This window comes from Papio anubis, chromosome 14, assembly GCF_008728515.1.
Source record: "Papio anubis isolate 15944 chromosome 14, Panubis1.0, whole genome shotgun sequence".
NCBI lineage: Eukaryota > Metazoa > Chordata > Mammalia > Primates > Cercopithecidae > Papio > Papio anubis.
Window position 1 is genome coordinate 105,977,195 of NC_044989.1, and position 20,082 is coordinate 105,997,276.

The window sequence follows — 20,082 nt, forward strand, 5'->3', positions numbered from 1 at the left end:
TTGTCCCGGGCTTGCCTTTGCTGGGGACAGAGTGATACATACGCTGCCTAGGTTTCCAGTGTCCATGGAGGGGATCTAGAGGCCAGTGAGGTAAAGAGAGCTTATCTCCTTCCTGCTTCTTTTCTGGTAGCTTGTGAGACCCAGCTGCCTGTCTCCTTCCGGCACCTGATCTTGCCGGAGAAGTACCCACCTCCAACCGAGCTTTTGGACCTGCAGCCCTTGCCCGTGTCTGCTCTGAGAAACAGTGCCTTTGAGAGTCTTTACCAAGATAAATTTCCTTTCTTCAATCCCATCCAAACCCAGGGTAAGTGTTTCCATCCCTCCTCTGGAGGCTTTTGAAGTCACCAGGAGACAGATGTGTTCTGTGGCAGGCAGGGGAGTGGGGGCGCTCAGGCACTTGGTAGGCCTGGGAGCTCCTCAGCGTGACCCCTGGGGCCCACCAGGACTTTTTCCTTTGTCAGAAGCCTTGGTTGCTTTGCTGCTCTGCGTGTGTCACTGTGGAGGGGCAGTAGAGCAAGGCCTTACATGGCATGGTTATTTCTCGGGCCCAGGGGGCTTAGAGGCCTGCCCCGGCACTCAAGTATTGAATCAGAACCATGGCGTGGCACTGAGGCCTCCTCCCCCACATCATGATAAATAACAGGGACAGTCACAGAGCAGGCACTGTGGTCTCAGTCCTTGGCTGAGTACATCACCAGTGTTTTGTCTCTTACTCCTCCTACCAAGCCTAAAAGGAATCACTGTTGGAGATACTGCCATTAGCGTTCCATTTTATAGGTGAGGAACTGAGGCATAGGGGGTGCCCCAGTTGAACCAACTGGTAAATAGAACTTGTATTTTAATTCAGTGTTGATGCCAGGGCTAAGGCTCTTACTTTCTACCTTAGGCTGTTTCTAGGAAATGTAGGAGAGTGTTGAAGGGGCAGAGAAAGGGATCCAGTTCCTTTCTGTCCTGCATCCTAGTCCCTGAGAAGCAAAGAAGGATGTGTGGTTTCTTTTGCTTTGCTTTTGTTGTCATCCCACACATCTCCAGGGGACCTGGGCTCTTGATCTTGGCCTCTTCCCCTTTACCTGTTAAGTGGTAGCAGGTGAGGGGGTACAGCAGGGCCGGCCTGGAGTTAGAGGCTCGGATGCCACTGCTCCTCTGTCTGCACTCCGGAACTGCCTGACTTCATTTCTTATGTTGTCCTTTGTTTTGACAAGTGGTCCACGTCCCAGTCCGTCTCTTCTTCCCTCTTGGTACTCACACTGCTTCTTTCTGTTGGTTTCCAGTGTTTAACACCGTGTACAACAGTGACGACAACGTGTTTGTGGGGGCCCCCACGGGCAGTGGGAAGACCATTTGTGCAGAGTTTGCCATCCTGCGGATGCTGCTGCAGAGCTCGGAGGGGCGCTGTGTGTACATCACCCCCATGGAGGCCCTGGCAGAGCAGGTATGACATGGCGCTGTGTCACGTGAATTTGCCCAGAAGCATTTCATCTGTGATTCCATATGAAGGCTTTTTTAGGCCGGAAATTTGCAGGGTCATTTCTTCAGTTTGTGTATTAAAGAAAAGCCGCCCCAGCGAGGCGCGGTGGCTCACGCCTGTAATCCCAGCACTTTGGGAGGCCGAGGCGGGCAGATCTCCTGAGATCAGGAGTTCGAGACCAGCCTGGCCAACATGGTGAAACCCTGTCTCTACTAAAAATACAAAAACTAGCTGGGTGTGCTGGCACGCGCCTGTAATCCCAGCTACTCGGGAGGCTGAGGCAGGAGAATTGCTTGAACCCGGGAGGCAGAGGTTGCAGTGAGCCAAGATTGCACCACTGCACTCCAGCCTGGGCAACGAGAGTGAGACTTCATCTCAAAAAAAAAAAAGAAAGAAAAGCTGCCCCATCACATAAAGGCTGCTGTGGGATTAGAACGTAGCTTGAGATCTGCACGTCAGCAGGTCTCTGTTTGGCATCTCAGGTTTTCCTCAGGTAAGGGAAAGATGCCTGGTATGACCTCATGTTGTTCGGCCTCCCTCCTCTGCCTGCCAGGTGTACATGGACTGGTATGAGAAGTTCCAGGACAGGCTCAGCAAGAAGGTGGTACTCCTGACGGGAGAGACCAGCACGGACCTGAAGCTGCTGGGCAAAGGGAACATTATCATCAGCACCCCCGAGAAGTGGGACATACTCTCCCGGCGGTGGAAGCAGCGCAAGAACGTGCAGAACATCAACCTCTTCGTGGTGGACGAGGTCCACCTTATCGGGGGCGAGAATGGGGTATGGCGCGACCTGGCAGCACAGATGAGGGACTGGGACTGACCGAGTGACCTTGGCATTGGGCCTTGCATTTGGGTCTGAGGACGGAGGCTCGGGGCTTCTCCCCGGAGGATTCTGCCTGCTGCCCTGTTCCAAAGGGACAATGTCAGCTTTTTCGGTAGTACTTTAGGAAACCAGTATTGTTTAGTGGAGGTTGGCTGCTGTGGAGGAGGTAGAACCAAAACCATGAGAGCTCCTAGTTAGAAGGAAGAATGAGGTCATTTATGGCTGCTGGGCTGTTCACAAAGGGGACCTCCAGGCAGAGGATGGGAGCCTCGGCCTGCAGTGACCCTCCCTCCCTCTTTCCAGCCTGTCTTAGAAGTGATCTGCTCCCGAATGCGCTACATCTCCTCCCAGATTGAGCGGCCCATTCGCATTGTGGCACTCAGCTCTTCGCTCTCCAATGCCAAGGATGTGGCCCACTGGCTGGGCTGCAGTGCCACCTCCACCTTCAACTTCCACCCCAATGTGCGTCCCGTCCCTTTGGAGCTGCACATCCAGGTAGGACCCACTCTCCTCATCTGTCTGTGGGGGTCTTAGGTAGATCCTGAGTGCCCAGGTCTGATAACCTTGGTGTGTTTTCTTCTCCCCGGTCGCCAGGGCTTCAACATCAGCCATACACAAACCCGCCTGCTGTCCATGGCCAAGCCTGTGTACCATGCTATCACCAAGCACTCGCCCAAGAAGCCTGTCATTGTCTTTGTCCCGTCTCGCAAGCAGACCCGCCTCACTGCCATTGACATCCTCACCACGTGTGCGGCAGACATCCAACGGCAGAGGTGGGCGGGGCCCGGTGTCTGGTTGGGGTTAGGTTAAGTGAGGCTAGCCCACTCCAAGGGTGCCCTCTTTATGAGGGTGGGGTTAGCCCATGTGGCTCGGGGCCAGGTTCTGTACAGCAGGCAGGATGTCTGCCAGGAATTGGACCACTCTGAGCTGAGCCATTGCCTGTGCCACACAGGTTCTTGCACTGCACCGAGAAGGATCTGATTCCGTACCTGGAGAAGCTGAGTGACAGCACGCTCAAGGAAACGCTGCTGAATGGGGTGGGCTACCTGCATGAGGGGCTCAGCCCCATGGAGCGGCGCCTAGTGGAGCAGCTCTTTAGCTCAGGTGAGTCAGACCACGGAAGGGGAGCACAGCAAGGGCATCACCAAGTGGTGTTGTGCTATTACAGACAGGTGAGAAAACAGGCAGACACGTTGGGCTGTGCTATCTCAGGTGAGAAAACAGGCAGACATGTCGGGTTGTGCTATTTCAGAACCTGGTTTTCTAGAGTCCAGGACCTTTGGCCACTAGACTGCTGATTCTCCATGGATTAGTTCATTCTTGCATTGCTACAAAGAAATACTTGAGACTGGGTCATTTATAAAGAAAGGAGGTTTAATTGACCCACAGTTCTGCAGGCTGTACATGAAGCATGGTAGCATCTGCTTCTGGGAATGCCTCAGGGAAGGCCAACGGGAAGCAGGCATCTTACATGGCAGGAGCCAGGCCCGAGAGAGTGGGTGGGGAGGTGCTACACACTTTTGAACAACCAGATCTTGTGAGAACTCACTCGCTAGACAGTACCAAGGGCGGGTTGTGCTAAACCATTCATGAGAACTCCGCCCCTGTGGGCCAGTTATCTCCCACCAGGTCCCTCCTCCAACACTGGGGACTACGGTTCGATGAGATTTGGTGGAGACACAGATCCAAACCATCTCACCAAGATCGTTAGACTTTAGAGATTAGCACACAGGAGAGCTCTGATTCTCCCTTGGGCACACTCCTGCTGGCCACTGTCCCTTGTTGACCTGTGGCATTTTGTGCAAAGATTTACCTTTTAACACTGCTTAATGGAGCCTCATTGGAGATCCTCCTGCCAGAATCACTTCCTGTTACTCTTTGGCCCTTGAATCTGCCTGTTTGGGGCATGCTTAGAGTGACCTCCGGTTTGCTGGCGTGGCTGAGCCAGCCCGTGGCTGCGTGAGTGTTAGCACTTTCCAGTCAGAGGAGCAGTCCATCAGCAGTAGTTATGCCTTGGTGTTCCTGGGCTTTGGGTTCTGTTCTATGATGACTTGTTTTCTCCTGGATAGTCCCAGAGCAAGGCACCAGCAGTGTGGAGCTATCTCATAGCAATGTGTTACCTCTCATTCATGTTAGACCTTGTTCCTAGCCCGCCTTGCTGTGAGTTCTGAAACGTAGCACAGGGTAAGCCACGGCCTGCCCATGAGGTAGTGAACCTGCTTCACCCAGAGACCCCTGTCCTCAGCCTTCTCTCCCCTCTGCTGCTCAGGGGCTATCCAGGTGGTGGTGGCTTCTCGGAGTCTCTGCTGGGGCATGAACGTGGCTGCCCACCTGGTAATCATCATGGACACCCAGTACTACAATGGCAAGATCCACGCGTGAGTACAACTGGTGGTCTGTGTTAGCCCAGACCTTCCTAAAATGAGTGTGAATCTGCAGACACACAGAAAGCAAGCTAGGATGAAGGAAAGGTGTTAGGGAAGTTAACAGTTGAGATGCCACCAGAGCCAAGTGTTTAGGAGTTTTGTGTCTCAATACCTAGGCTCACATTTGTTTTTTAGTCATTGTGCTTCCACATTCCGCAGTTGGGAGAGGTAGGAAGTTAGCGCCAGGAGGAATGTTTGACATTATGTAATTAACCTCAAACATCTTGTAGATTAGGAAAAGCGACTTGGTCAAGGTCGTACACCTATATAGTGACAAGAAGCTAGGAGGTTGAGCGCCGTGGCCTTTATGCCTGTGGTCCCAGCACTTCGAGGCTGAGGCAGGCGGATTTGACAAGAAGCGCTAGAAGAGTGCTGAGCCGCCGTGGCCTGGGCGCCTGTAATCCCAGCACTTTGGGAGGCTGAGGCAGGCGGATCACTCTGAGGTCAGGAGTTCCAGGACCACTGGGCTACCACCGCAGGAAACCCCCGCTCCTACTAAAAGTATAAAAAATCTAGCTGAGTGTGGTGGCATCGCAGCTTGTGCTTCCCAGCTACCTGCAGGCTGAGGCAGGAGAATCCTGGCTGAACCTGGGAGGCAGAGGTGCCGGCGTGAGCCAAGATCGCAAGCATTGCATTCTAGCCTGGGCAACAGAGCGAGATTCCATCTCAAAAAAAAGGCCAGGTGTAGACACCTGTAATCCCAGCTACTTGGGAGGCTGAGCAGGAGAATCGCTGAACCCGGGAGGCTGAGGTTGCAGTGTCGAGCTCGCTTCACTGCACTCCATAGGTCTGGAGCCAACAGATTCAAAGAAGAGTCATCAATTCCCGAAAAAACATCTGCTTTTTGAGACAATCTTGTTCTGTCATTTAGGCTGGAATGCAGTGGTATGATCTCGGCCCACTACAGCCTCTGCCTCCCAGGCTCAAGCAATCATCCTGCCTCAGTCTCCCAAGTAGCTGGGACTACCAGCATGTGCTGCCACTCTCAGCTAACTTTTGCTTTTTTTTTTTTTTTTTGTATAGATGGGTTTTCACCGTGTTGCCCAGGCTGGTCTTGAACTCCTGAGCTCAAATGATTCACCCACCCAAAGTGCCGGGATTACAGGCGTGAGTTATGGTGCCTGGCCCAATGCTTAATAACTTTTTCCTGAAATGCGGATTAGTTTGAAGTGAATTTTATTTACGGGTTCATTTTTAATGTTTGAAGCTGCTTCTAGGTTGGGTTAAAGTCAGGTGACTTGATGACTCATGAAATGCACAGCTATGAAGTTTGGAAAGTGTGGCGGTGCGCACCTGTGGTGGCTGAAGTGAGAGGATCCCTTGAGCCTAGGAGGTCAAGGCTGCAGTGAGCCGTGGCTGTGCCACTGCACTCCAGCATGGACAGTAGAGCAAGATGCTCTATCAAAAAACAAACAAAAAAATAAAAAAATAATTTTTTTAATTCAAGGAGAAAAGTTTGGGAAGTTTGACTTACACATTTGATCCTCGAATAGGGAGTTATTTTGGTTTTGGCATTAGATCGTTTTGTAGCTTGGTTCATGGCACTTGAGCAGCAAATTCATGGCCCTTACACCGAATGCTAAAATGATGTAGAGGCCAGCCAGAAGCCAGTTCTAAGTGCAGAGATTCATAAACAGAGTCGTGCTGTGATTTGACCACGCCTCCCCGTATTTACATTTTACTGTTACTTGGCGAAGGGAGTCGGGCCTCCTGAGCATGGTCTCCGTGTTGAGGCGGCTTTTCCTTCTTTCCCCGCATCTGTCACCAGCTATGTGGATTACCCCATCTACGACGTGCTTCAGATGGTGGGTCACGCCAACCGCCCTTTGCAGGACGATGAGGGACGCTGCGTCATCATGTGTCAGGGCTCCAAGAAGGTCAGTCCTGGACTCCTGCAGCCTCTTGGATCCGGAGCCTCAGAATGGATTCTTTAATCCTTCTTTTGATAGATGTCTTCAGTAATTTTAGTCTCTTAACTTCTGCCTCTCTTATTTACACAATTCTTTTGTAACGAGCCTGCCACCCATTTGGAATTTTGCTGCCTTTTGCTTTTGCTGCTGCCGTTGGCTCCACGTGTTGAGGGCTTCGCCCGCTAGTTGGTTCCCTCCTTCCTCACTGGGCTGCCCACTGCTCTGCCCTCGTGACTTGCTGTGCCTCTGTTCCCACTGCGTATTGTCGCCAGTGACGCACTTTCTAAACGTGTGGCTTCTTCCATTTTGGTATTAGTTAGGTCTCGCACGGGGACCATGCCCTGTTGATTTGCCCTTGGCCCTTTGTGACCATGTTGTCACTAATTCTTTATTAATGCTTCTCCTTCTCCAACCCACAGGATTTCTTCAAGAAGTTCTTATATGAGCCATTGCCAGTGGAGTCTCATCTGGACCACTGTATGCATGACCACTTCAATGCTGAGATCGTCACCAAGACCATTGAGAACAAGCAGGACGCTGTGGACTACCTCACCTGGACCTTTCTGTACCGCCGCATGACACAGAACCCCAATTACTACAACCTGCAGGGTCAGTGGGCTTGGGAGCACACGTGATTCTTTGGTGGTTCCCACAGCCTTTGCTGGGCATCTTCTCAAGGCTCCCCACTCACCTCTCACCTCCATAGGCATCTCCCATCGTCACTTGTCCGACCACTTGTCAGAGCTGGTGGAGCAGACCCTGAGTGACCTGGAGCAGTCCAAGTGCATCAGCATCGAGGACGAGATGGATGTGGCACCTCTGAACCTGGGCATGATCGCTGCCTACTATTACATCAACTACACCACCATTGGTGAGGCCCGGCACGGCCCGTGTCCTGTCTGTAGGAGCCTTCTCACACAGGGGTCAGGAGCCCACTGGGATGAGAGGTCCGCCCGTGTCTGTCAGCGGGATGACACTGCAGGGGAGAGCAGGGCAGCCCAGGCAGTTCTGCTCCTTCTCCGCCTGCTTTCGGCTTCTCTCAAATGTCCTTTTTCTGTCAGAGCTCTTCAGCATGTCCCTCAATGCCAAGACCAAGGTGCGAGGGCTTATCGAGATCATCTCCAATGCAGCAGAGTACGAGAACATTCCCATCCGGCACCATGAAGACAACCTGCTGAGGCAGGTGAGGACAGCAGCTTCAGGAGAACGTCCTGGGAACAACGAACTGCCTGTGTGCCCAGAGCACATGGCATCCCTGCCACCAACACCCCCATATGCATCCCCCGACCCCCGCCATATGTCCTCCCCTCCATACCTCCCTCACACCCATCTCCATCCCACTGCCACCCACGTGCCTCGGGGTGTTGAAGGGCTATGTGAGCCTGGGCCATGTGGTGCTTTGGCCTGAGCCAGTCTCAGGCAGGGTCATCTGTTCATCACCAACTATTTTTCTTCCACTTTGCAGTTGGCTCAGAAGGTCCCCCACAAGCTGAATAACCCTAAGTTCAATGATCCGCATGTCAAGACCAACCTGCTCCTGCAGGCTCACCTGTCCCGCATGCAGCTGAGTGCTGAGTTGCAGTCAGATACGGAGGAAATCCTTAGTAAGGTAGGGTGTGGGTGTGGGTGTGGGGCACAGGGGCCAGTGGTGCTCTAGACATCTCAGCTGCAACCCCGCCCACTTTGGTACGCCTTTTCGTGTTAGGCAATCCGGCTTATCCAGGCCTGTGTGGATGTCCTCTCCAGCAATGGGTGGCTCAGCCCTGCTCTGGCAGCCATGGAACTGGCCCAGATGGTCACCCAAGCCATGTGGTCCAAGGACTCCTACCTGAAGCAGCTGCCACACTTCACCTCTGAGCATATCAAACGTTGCACAGACAAGGTGAGCCGGGTCAGCCCAGAGGGTCAGGTGGGTGAGCCTGAGAGCCAGTGTTGTGGACCGAGGGTAGGTTGCGGGAGGTGGGTCTCAGTGAGTGAAACTTGTAGTTATGGTTCCTCCGAAGGGGCTCCCTGTTGAGATGCTAGAGAGGCTGCCAACTGTGGGCCGTGTTCTTTCTGCAACTGTTTTTTCTAGATGACTTGATGGTGTAGGAGGTAAAATTAGCAGCTCTTGGCGCCTGTGTCATTTGCTGTTGGCCTGTGTTCTGTTTTTCCTGACGTCTGAATACTCACTGCAGGGAGTGGAGAGTGTTTTCGACATCATGGAGATGGAGGATGAAGAACGGAACGCATTGCTTCAGCTGACCGACAGCCAGATTGCGGATGTGGCTCGCTTTTGTAACCGCTACCCTAATATCGAACTGTCTTATGAGGTGGTGGATAAGGACAGCATCCGCAGGTGAGCCAGAGGTGGTACCTGTTGGGCACAGCACGATAGTATGCTGTGAGCCCACTGCCACATCACTGACGTGCGCCCCTCCTCTCCCCCTGCAGTGGCGGGCCAGTTGTGGTGCTGGTGCAGCTGGAGCGAGAGGAGGAAGTCACAGGCCCTGTCATTGCGCCCCTCTTCCCGCAGGTGCGTCCTGGTAACTGGCTTGGCCAGGTGTCAACTCCCCTATCCACTGGCTAGGTGCATGGTGCAAGGGCACACTGTCCCTGAGGGAGGGAAACTTTAGACTGATAATGAGCTCACAAGGCTGAGAATTAATCTTGAGGCTATGGGTTTTTTTTTTTTTTTCTTTCCTGTTTATTTCTGCTTAAACAATTTAGGGCCGGGCACAGTGGCTCACGCCTGTGATCCCAGCACTTTGGGAGGCCAAGGCGGGCAGATCACGAGGGCAGGAGTTCGAGACCAGCCTGGCCAACATTGTGAAACCTCATCTCTACTAAAAATACAAAAATTAGCCGCACCTGATGGTGGGCACCTGTAGTCCCAGCTACCTGGGAGGCTGAGGCAGGAGAATCACTTGAACCGGGAGGTGGAGGCTGCAGCAAGCCGAGATTGCCCCACTGCACACCAGCCTAGGCAACAATGTGAGACTTTGTCTCAAAAAAAAAAAAAAAAAGTAGATGACTGGTCATTGTGAAACCCGTCAGTCGTGCAGCATTTCCATCTCTCTGGCTGTTTAAGATGCGTTTGTCTTTAACTCCCGCAGCTGCAGGACACTTGGGCTTTCCTGGTTGTTTCTTTTTTCTCACTGCCACTTACTGTGCTTCTGGGTGCTTGGTTTTTTACCAGCAGAAAGAAATTCTGGTTCTCTTTATATGGGAGAAGAATCGAAGGTTGACAGCAGAAACCAGATCCTGTCATGTGTAATTCACAGGCTCTGAGTAACGAGTGCTTTTAACTAGGACTCCTGGTCTTTGTGACAGTGGGGCGGCCAGTAGACAGGGCTGCAAGGCGTGCTGGGGATCATCTCTGTGCACATTCAGCTCTGGGTTAAGCTTTTTCTCATCTGGCAGATATGCCCTGGACTTAAAAGTATCTCTAAGGAACTCAAAGCTACCAGGCCCCAAAGACTAGACCTCTAACAGTAGTACCTTGGACTTAGCAGCAGGTTCTAAGCGGGAGAAGGTACCTTGGCACAAGGAAATGAGCCAGAACCAACAAATGAGTTCATCTACTTAAATAATTAAGCCTGTTTGAGACAACTTTTGACAGTATTAAAATGTTGTATCTAATTGTATTTCGGGAAGAAACTTTGGAAAGCTATCTGATTTTTGTTATTTCTTTTGTAACCGTAACCATTTTCATGGCTGCCTATGGCCATCAAGTTTTACATACTGAAATTCTTGGTTTTGGATCACTGCAGAAGCGTGAAGAGGGCTGGTGGGTGGTGATTGGAGACGCCAAGTCCAATAGTCTCATCTCCATCAAGAGGCTGACCCTCCAGCAGAAGGCCAAGGTGAGTGTGTCCACTGGCGCCAGCATTTGTTCCGGCGTGGGGGAAGGGTGAGAGTGCTTCCCGTGTCCGTGCTCATAATGATTTCTGCCTGCTCTTTCTAGGTGAAGTTGGACTTTGTGGCCCCAGCCACTGGCGCCCACAACTACACTCTGTACTTCATGAGTGACGCTTACATGGGATGTGACCAGGAGTACAAATTCAGCGTGGATGTGAAAGAAGCTGAGACGGACAGTGATTCAGATTGAGTCCTGAGGCATTTACTCTTGGGTAAAGGAGAGTCGAGCCTGAATTAGCAAATGTGTACCTTGTAGGGATCCTGGTTGTGGGGACCAGGTCTGTGGGCCTGAGGTCTGGCCAGCCAGGGCTGGTGCTGTCCCTGCCCACCTCCACTTCCTTTTCCCTTGCTCACTCTGGATCCAGTGACAGCAGGTGTCACGGGTGAAGCATAAATCATATATAGCATTTTCAGGCATGTTCCTGGTAGTTCTTTTGAGTTTGATATTCTAATAAAATAATTTGTAGAAACCATTTGTCTTTGCAGTGATTCCAAATTAAAAGTTTTCTTTCTGCAATCTGAGGGCATGGCCAAAAAGATCTGGTTATAGGCCGGGCGCGGTGGCTCAAGCCTGTAATCCCAGCACTTTGGGAGGCCGAGACGGGCGGATCACGAGGTCAGGAGATCGAGACCATCCTGGCTAACGCGGTGAAACCCCATCTCTACTAAAAAAATACAAAAAACTAGCCGGGCGAGGTGGCGGGCGCCTGTAGTCCCAGCTACTCGGGAGGCTGAGGCAGGAGAATGGCGTAAACCCGGGAGGCGGAGGTTGCAGTGAGCTGAGATCTGGCCACTGCACTCCAGCCTGGGCGGCAGAGCGAGACTCTGTATCAAAAAAAAAAAAAAAAAAAGATCTGGTTATTTTTTAGCCAGAAACGTGCTTGTAATGAGTACTTCTGGAGGACAGACCTGCTCATTAGGCGTGCCGTCCCCTGTAGCCTTGTGAGTCAGCCTGGAGGAGGGAACATCCGACTGTGGCCTGGCCCCAGTGGTGCCCACACATCAGCACGACCACAGGAACGAACACTGAGCCTCGGAAGCTAGATCACAGGTTAGGCGTTTCTCTAGATGGGGGTTCTGAAATGTGCAGTGTCTGCTCCTGGCAGGCAGCACCAGAAAGGGCACTGAAATGTACCAGCTGGATGTGCCCCAGTCTTAATAAACAGGTTTTCTAATCCAGATCTTCTGATTGTCTCCAAATTCTTACCTTCTGTTCTTTAGACTAAATGCACACAAAACTGAAAGACGATTCTGAGGGGCAGTTTCCTCAGGGTAGCAGTTTTCAAATGATTTGGTGGTAGGACCTCTTTACGCTACTAAAAACTAAGAACCTCAAAGAGCTTTTTTCTTTTTAAATAACAAATTTATTTTTCACAGTTCTGGAGGTTGCCCCAAAAAGCTTTTCTTCTAGGTTAATGCACTTTTAAATCATGTTAACTTTTTTTTTTTTTTTTTAAATACAGACAGGGTTTAGCCATGTTGCCCAGGCTGATCTTGAATTCCTGAGCTCAAGTGATCTGCCCACCTCAGCCTCCCAGAAGTGCTGGGATTACAGGCATGAGCCACCATGCCCGGTCCATGTTAACATTTTTTGTGAAGAATAACTTCCAAAACAATCCAAGGAGAAGAGTGGCGTTTTACAATATCTGTAGTCTCTTGTTATAAGAAGAAACAGTTGAATTCTTACAGCTGCTTCTACATCCAGACTGGTTTTCGTTGCAGTAAGCTGACTCCAGACGCGCAGGTGGAAGACAGGTTCTAAACAGCCCCTTCAGCCAACTGTGGCTGTTCTCTGATGCCAAGACAAGTGATACTTTTTTTTTTTGGAAACGGAGTCTCACGGTGCCGCCCAGGCTGGAGTGCAGTGGCACGATCTGGGCTCACTGCAGCCTCCACCTCCTGGGTTCACGCGATTCTCCTGCCTCAGCCTCCCGAGTAGCTGGGACTACAAGGGGTCTGCCACCACGCCAGGCTAATTTTTGTAATTTTAGTAGAGATGGGCTTTCACCATATTGGCCAGGCTGGTCTTGAACTCCTGACTTTGTGACCCACCCACCTCGGCCTCCCAAAGTGCTGGGATTACAGGCGTGAGCCACCGCGCCTGGCTTACAAGTGATAGTTTCTTAAAGGCAATGTGGACTCTGAAAACTTAATGCACTCTTATATTGTTAATACATTAAAATCCACTGGCCTTACACTTTTGAATGAATCTTCGAGCCATGCATGATTTTGTAACATCACGTACTGGTTTTGGAAAACTGGTTCATTGAATTCTTCCAAATGAAATGCATTTCATTATACAAATCACATGTGTTAATATCCTCAACAATAAAGCTCATGGTGGAGTACAGATTTTCAGAAATTCTAATTTTTGCTTGAAAGCTTTCTTTTATCATTGGCAACACTATCAGTTGTTTCCCTTGAAGTGAGAGGCTCATTCATTTTCCAGAAAATGTCAGCCAAATATTCAAGTCTAAATACCATAATCTGCTAGTTCTTTCAACTCTAAAGGGCATGCCTTGAACACAGCCAATTCAGCTTGCAACTCAATGGTACCACTGCTTTTCCTCAAGGCATCCATACTTCAGTGCACAGCAGAGGGGCTTCATGCATGCTTTCAGTCGTCTCAGAGTAAGTGTTCTCAAGGTCAACTTTTTTTTTTTTTTCCCCCTGAGACAGGGTTTCGCTCGTTGCCCAGGCTGGAGTACAGTGATGTGATCCTGGCTCGCTGCAACCTCCACCTACTGGCTTCAAGTGATTCTCTTGCCTCAGCCTCCTAAGTAGCTGGAATTACAGACATGCACCACCACACCCAGCTATAATTTTGTATTTTTAGTAGAGACGGGGTTTCTCCATGTTGGTCAGGCTGGTCTCGAACTCCTGACCTCAGGTGATCTGCCCGCCTCGGCCTCCCGAAGTGCTGGGATTACAGGCGTGAGCCACAGCGCTGGCTAGGTCAACATTTAGTATAGTTAATCACTGTTATTTGTTCTAAGAAGGACATGTCAAAACTATTAGTTTACTGCCACCACCTTGATTCACGCCGCAGTGCCAACAGTTGACCTCCCAGATCCTCCCTGAAAGGGTCTTGGGACTCCCAGGATCTGCAGACCACATTCCTCAAGAACCACTACTCTGGGTATCGCCCCACTGTCTTTCTAAAATCTAAGGTCACGGCTTAAACTTAGGGGAAGGCTGTAGCTCTGGAGACCACTGTCACGTTAGAACCCATTTAGAACTGTCAAGAGACAACTCGAGTGAGCCTGAAAACTGCCTGTCCATGGCAGTGTTTCCCAACGGGTCTTCATCGCCAGTCCCCTCGGGAGCTTCTTCCTGATCACTCCCTGCCATGAAAATGGAATGTCACAGCCACACTATATGTGCTGTGGGCCTTAGGAGGGCCACAAACTGATTTTATTGTATCCCTACTGAAGAACCAATTTGCATCCCTTGAGAATACAGGGCTTGTGGCCAGTAATAACTCTCCCTTTTCTTGTCTTTCTCCATTTTTTTTTTTTTGAGATGGAGTCTTGCTCTGTCGCCCAGGCTGGAGTGCAATGGCCGGATCTCGGCTCACTGCAAGCTCCGCCTCCCGGGTTCACGCCATTCTCCTGCCTCAGCCTCCCAAGTAGCTAGGACTACAGGCGCCGCCACCTCGCCCAGCTAATTTTTTGTATTTTTAGTAGAGATGGGGTTTCACCGTGGTCTCGATCTCCTGACCTTGTGATACACCCGCCTCGGCCTCCCAAAGTGCTGGGATTACAGGCGTGAGCCACCGCGCCCAGCTCCATTTTTTTTTTTTTCCTATCCCCGTTGCCATCACAGCTTAACGGTGCAGGAGTATATGAGGGTTTCTAAGGGAAAGCAGAGGTGCCTCTCACTCAAACCTACATTCAGAAAAAAAATTTCCTTCAGTATTGATTGAATGTCTTAAATGCAAAGATTTACAGAAACCGGGAAGGCAGGACCTATTTCAGACAAGGATTCACCATGGAATTCTTTTATGAATATCCTTATAAAATAGGACTTGGGATGCAGATGGATTATTTAAGTCTTACAACTTCAGAAAGGCCTGAGACACACACCCCCTCCTACTATATATAATGATTATAAATAGTATATTTACCTCCAAAAAATTTAACACTGTGCCCTAATGCAAGAAAAATCTGTGGTATAACAAGGTACTGATGTTCTGTAGCTCTTTACTGAAGGCCTCACGTCAAAAGAGGGGAAGGAGAGCAATTCTGTGGCTCCGTACTTCTACCCAAGTCTGAAGAGAAGTGAGCCAAGTTAAATGAAGGTCAAGGATGCTCCTCCTGGTCCTCTCAGGGGCCGGGAAAGTTACAGCGTTTTCTGGGGAGTCATTACTCTGTCCGAAGTCAAGGTAGCTCAGAGGCCTTCAGGCCGCTGGTACTTCCAGAAGGCCACCTCCCCATCATCACTGCAGGAGGCCAGCAGCCCTGGCTCCTTGGGGTTCCAGGCCACACAGTTGACATCCTGGGAATGGGCCTGATGCAAGTGGGCTGTCAGGGAGAAGGTGGGCTGTTGTGGATCCGAGTTGGGATCCTCCTGAAACACACGGATTGCGTCGTCCCCACAAGCTGTAGCCAGAGCCCCTGTCAGCTGACACCTGGGAGGAAAGTGACATCAGTGGGTATACCTGACTGATTAGGCCAGACTTGGTCCATGGTTCCTCGCCTGTTCTCTTCCCTAACTTCAGGCCACAGCTAAAAACCTCTTATTAAAATGTTTCCTTAACTACTAAGGAGTCACAAATATCACCCACTTACAACCGCAGATGCTGCAATCTAGTTCTTTCCCCTACTATGATTACCCTAAAAAACAACATGGAATTATGAACTGCACTTTTCTCACCTGGCATAAGCAGTTTCCCATGTCATAAAGTTTTTTTTTGAGATGGCTCACTGCAACCTCCGCCTCCCAGGTTCAAGCGATTCTCCTGCCTCAGCCTCCCAAGTAGCTGGAACTACAGGCGTGTGCCACCATGTTCGGCTAAGTTTTGTATTTTCAGTAGAGACAGGGTTTCATCATGTTGGCCAGGCTGGTCTCAAACACCTGACCTCAAGTGATCCACCCACCTCCGCCTCCCAAAGTGCTGGGATGACAGGCATGAGTCACTGGGCCCAGCCATCATAAAGTATTTATTTATTTTTTTCAGATGGAGTCTTGCTCTATCACCAGGCTGGAGTGCAGTGGTGCAATCTCGGCTCACTGCAAGCTCTGCCTCCCAGGTTCAAGCGATTCTCCTGCCTCAGCCTCCGAGTAGCTGGGATTACAGGCGTGCACCACCACGCCCAGCTAATTTTTGTATTTTTAGTAGAGACAGGGTTTCACCACATTGGTCACGCTGGTCTTGAACTCCTGACATCATGATTCGCCCACTTCGGCCTCCCAAAGTGTTGGGATTACAGGCGTGAGCCACCGCTCCCCGCCCCATCATAAAGTATTCTTAACCCCTTTCTTTAAACAGTGATGTAACAAGCTAAGTTCTACCATAATTTACTTAAGTTCACTTTTGTTGAATAGGTGATTCCCAAATGTTTGCTAATACAAAGCAAGCTTGAGTACTCAGTTTTTTTTCACTCTCTGGTCCTAGGGATCAACTCTTAGGGCCAGAACTACCCTCTGACCTACTCTCCTATATGAATGGTGCAGCTTTTCCAGCTTCTGCAAGGGCAGAGTCAGCGTTACCCATAAAAACCCCAGCCACTGCGTGGCGCGGTGGCTCACGCCTGTAATCCCAGCACTTTGGGAGGCCAAGGCCGGCGGATCACAAGGTCAGGAGATCGAGACCATCCTGGCTAACACGGTGAAACCCCGTCTCTACTAAAAATACAAAAAATTAGCTGGGCGTGGTGACGGGCGCCTGTAGTCCCAGCTACTCGGGAGGCTGAGGAAGGAGAATGGCGTGAACCCGGGAGGCGGAGCTTGCAGTGAGCCGAGATCACGCCACTGCACTCCAGCCTGGCCTGCAGACTGAGACTCTGTCTCAAAATAAATAAATAAATAAATAAATAACAACCCAGTCATGAATGCACAGATTCGATAACTTCTGGACGGCACAAGCTGCGTGAACCCCGAGTGCTGGTGCTGCCCTCACAGCCTGGGACTGTTCCCTGCTCCTGTGAACGCCAGCCCAGCCAGCTGTAAAGCAGCATGCTGGAGTCAGGCCTGATAAGGAATGGGGGTGGCTGCCCTCGATTCCTAAGCACTCCCCCAGGGTTGCAGAGGACTGCATGGGGCATGCCTTCTCTAAAATCCCTCCTTTATGGGGATGGGATGGGGGTGGGGGATGGAGTCTTACCAAGCAATGTCATAAATGGTCCTTGAGTGGAAGCCCGACAAAGTACAGATACATTTCCAACTGGGGTCAGAGCCGCTGCATGCCACGCCTGCAAGACAGACTCCTCTTACACTTAAGATGTTCCTATGTCCTGGGCGCCTCAAAGGAGAACCTAACTTACCTTCCCTCACCCTCATCTTCAACTGATTATGAGTCCCCGTCTCCATTCCTGTACCCATCCCCGCTGATCTGCCTTACACACTCTGGCCAGACCCGCCTTTCTCAAGCAGAATTCCGAGAAGGAAACATCCCTGTTCTGTTGCCAACCACCAGCCAACCCAACCCACTTTATTCCTCTCCAAACCCTAGATGTCCTATGCCCCATTTAAATGAATTACCACGCCTCACTAAGTCTGAGCGTTCCCACCATGGTTATCTTTACTCACGCTGTTGAGTTTTCACTTGGAATTCTCACGTGAAATTCTCATGTTAAAATCCTACATACCCTTTCAAATGCAGATGAAACAGCCCCAGTTCCACAAAGCTTTCCTGATTGTTCCAGTACTCTACCCCGAACCCTCTTGTGGCACATCTTACCTTTTACCCCCATTTGCTCCGACTCATGTATGTGTCTTAGCAGACTGTGAACCCCTTGAGAGAGGGGTCTTCTTTAGCTCTACTAAGGGACCCTCACCTTGTTCATTGCCCGGTAGATACTGACGCCAGATGCGCACAGTGCGGTCATCACTACAAGACGCCAGGCGCTGGCCACTCGGGTCAAAGGCCAAGCTCCACACAGTGGATTCATGGCCCTCAAGGGTGGCACAGCATACCCAGTCATCCTCTTCCTCCCGGTACAGCTTCACTGTGTCATCGTAGCTGGCAGAAGCTAAGAGCTGGGGGAAGAGGGAAAGGAGACCCAACTTGTGTCTGTGTGGCCCAGGAAGTGCAGGACAGGTCAGTGAGTCCCAGGGATCTGCTTTTATGTTTTTATTTTATTTTATTATTTATTTGAGACGAAGTTTCGCTCTTGTTGCCCAGGCTGGAGTGCAATAGCACAATCTCGGCTCACTGTAACCCCCGTCTCCCAGGTTCAAGCAATTCTCCTGCCTCAGCCTCCTAAGTAGCTGGGATTACAGGCGTGCACCACCACGCCCAGCTAATTTTGTATTTTTCGTAGAGACGGAGTTTCACCAAGTTGGCCAGGCTAGTCTTGAATTCCTGACCTCAGATGATCCACCCACTGTGGCCTCCCAAAGTGCTGAGATTATAGGTGTGAGCCATCACGCCCAGCCAGATCTGTTTTTATAAAGGGACTAATGTTTTTTGTTCACACATAGAGGTCCCTGTAAAAGCTAGCTTAAGGCTGAAAAGCAGAGGAAGGCTGGGCACAAGCCTGCACATCAGAGCCCTTCCCACAGGAGACCCTGCCTGACTCTTACCTCCTGACTTGGGTGCCACACCACATGCTTGACATCCTGTGTGTGGGAGTTGAGAACACTGACACATTCATACTCATCCTCTTCATCAACTGTGGGAGAGAAAAAGAAGGGAACCCAAGAGCCGACCCTGTCACGGACACGGAGGGGGGTGTCAGGTGGTTCCCAATCCACCTGGAGGGACCTGGACTCACCTTCCCAGACCCAAACACTCTTATCTCGGCTGCAAGTGGCCAGGAGGTTGCCAGATGGGGCCCAAGCCACTGACTTGACCTCATTTTCATGGCCCTCGAGAGTGGTTACACACTGTGAAAGGAGAAGGAAAATGAGAATTAACAGCAGCTAACACCGCTAAGGCCCTTCCCATGGGTACAGCCCAATTGGCGCAGGTTGGCTCAGGTTCCTGAACCAGCCCTGGGGAGGAAACAGGCAATAATTCTGGTCCCAACCAGCCTGGGTACCTCAAAGTCATCCTGGTTCTTCTTCCAAATGCAAGTGGTAGCATCAAAGCTGGCAGAGGCCAGGTAATTACCGCAGGGGGACCAGGCCACCTTCCGCACAGTGCGCTGGTGGCCTTCAGAAAGGACAGACTTGCAGATCCAGCTGTCACCTAAAGGCGGAGCGCAGGCCAGGCTCTGGAGCTGGGTGCAGCACCATGAAGCCATTCGATACTGGGGGCTAGCACTGGAGTCAAGCTAGTGGGGGAAAGCTCACAGCTTTTACAAAGATGCAACTGACTCTACTTCCTCGGAGGCTTTTTTTTTTTTTTTTGAGACCGAGTTTTTGCTCTGATGCCCAGGCTGGAGTGCGATGGCACAATCCTGGCTCACTGCAACCTTCGCCTCCTGGGTTCAAGGGATTCTCCTGCCTCAGCCTCCAGAGTAGCTGGGGTTACAGGTGCCCGCCACCACGCCCAGCTAATTTTGTATTTGTAGTAGAGACGGGGTTTCACCATGTTGCCCAGGCTGGTCTCGACCTCTTGACCTCAGGTGATCTACCCGCCTCTGCTTCCCAGACTGCTAGGATTACAGGCGTGAGCCACCGCGCCCAGCCTCTGGAGGCATCTTTCTAAAACAAATCTGATCTAAAATTGCTACTGGTTCCCCAATGCCCTCGGGATAAAATGTGACAATCCAGTTGCAAGTTACTCTGAAAGCCACTTTCCTAACACCTTTCTTTTCCCATTTTCCTGCCTCCGCAGCTACCACAATTCCCTCCACATTTCAGCTTGTCTGCTGACGTTTCTCCTCCCGGCAGTCGCAGACTTCTTTGCCTACAAAGCCCTTCTCGGGGTGGCTAACATCCGACTCTCCCTCCGCCAGGAACAGGGTCAGCCTCCCCCGCAGGCTGCGCGCCCGCACTACGCGCAAGCGGAGCCCTCAGCGCCCAGGGCCGCGCAGCCAGGCTGGGCCTTACCCTCCGTGCCCCAGATGCGGATTCTCCGGTCGCCGCCGCACGAGGCCAGCAGGGTCCCCGCGGGGTTCCAAGCCAGGAACCAGCAGCGGGAGTCCGGGTGCGCCGGGACACGGCCCAACAGCACCAGCGAGTCCTTCATGGCGGCCGGACGCACGGGGAGGTGGAGACGGGCAGGGTCCGCGGCGCCCACAGCGGGTCTCACCGCGCGCGTCTGCGTACCGCCCACTCCAGGCTTCCGCGGCCGACTGAGGCTCCCGCTTCCGCCGGAGGACCGGGGTCGCCCCGGGAACTCAGCTGCCCGCTGCTGCGGCCGCGATACCCTCTGGGAGTTGTAGTCGCTCACCTCACTTCGCAGGGAAAGCATCGCGGGACCGCCTCGAACTACCAGTCCCG

At 51.5% G+C, this 20,082-nt stretch overlaps 2 protein-coding genes across 2 annotated transcripts in view; one reads left to right on the forward strand and one right to left on the reverse strand.

Moving 5' to 3' along the window:
* SNRNP200 (small nuclear ribonucleoprotein U5 subunit 200) overlaps positions 1–11,003 on the forward strand; it is a 30,812-nt gene extending 19,809 nt beyond the window's left edge. Inside the window, exons 29-45 of the mRNA XM_003908975.4 lie at positions 131–304; positions 1,272–1,432; positions 2,022–2,249; positions 2,598–2,789; positions 2,889–3,067; positions 3,247–3,398; positions 4,564–4,672; positions 6,489–6,597; positions 7,050–7,239; positions 7,337–7,501; positions 7,692–7,813; positions 8,096–8,239; positions 8,336–8,512; positions 8,808–8,968; positions 9,064–9,145; positions 10,383–10,475; positions 10,577–11,003. Of these exons, the coding sequence (XP_003909024.1) occupies positions 131–304; positions 1,272–1,432; positions 2,022–2,249; positions 2,598–2,789; positions 2,889–3,067; positions 3,247–3,398; positions 4,564–4,672; positions 6,489–6,597; positions 7,050–7,239; positions 7,337–7,501; positions 7,692–7,813; positions 8,096–8,239; positions 8,336–8,512; positions 8,808–8,968; positions 9,064–9,145; positions 10,383–10,475; positions 10,577–10,720 (2,582 nt within the window). The 3' untranslated portion in view covers positions 10,721–11,003. The remainder of the gene's footprint in view (positions 1–130; positions 305–1,271; positions 1,433–2,021; positions 2,250–2,597; positions 2,790–2,888; positions 3,068–3,246; positions 3,399–4,563; positions 4,673–6,488; positions 6,598–7,049; positions 7,240–7,336; positions 7,502–7,691; positions 7,814–8,095; positions 8,240–8,335; positions 8,513–8,807; positions 8,969–9,063; positions 9,146–10,382; positions 10,476–10,576) is intronic.
* Positions 11,004–14,501: 3,498 nt separating this feature from the next.
* On the reverse strand, positions 14,502–20,073 carry CIAO1 (cytosolic iron-sulfur assembly component 1). Its single transcript, XM_003908976.3, has 7 exons — positions 19,690–20,073; positions 18,735–18,883; positions 18,468–18,579; positions 18,277–18,365; positions 17,529–17,730; positions 16,856–16,943; positions 14,502–15,160 (listed from the first exon to the last, which is right to left on the reverse strand). The coding sequence occupies exons 1-7, from the start codon at positions 20,051–20,053 to the stop codon at positions 14,920–14,922; spliced, it is 1,245 nt and encodes a 414-aa protein (XP_003909025.2). The 5' UTR covers positions 20,054–20,073; the 3' UTR covers positions 14,502–14,919.
* Positions 20,074–20,082: the final 9 nt, after the last annotated feature.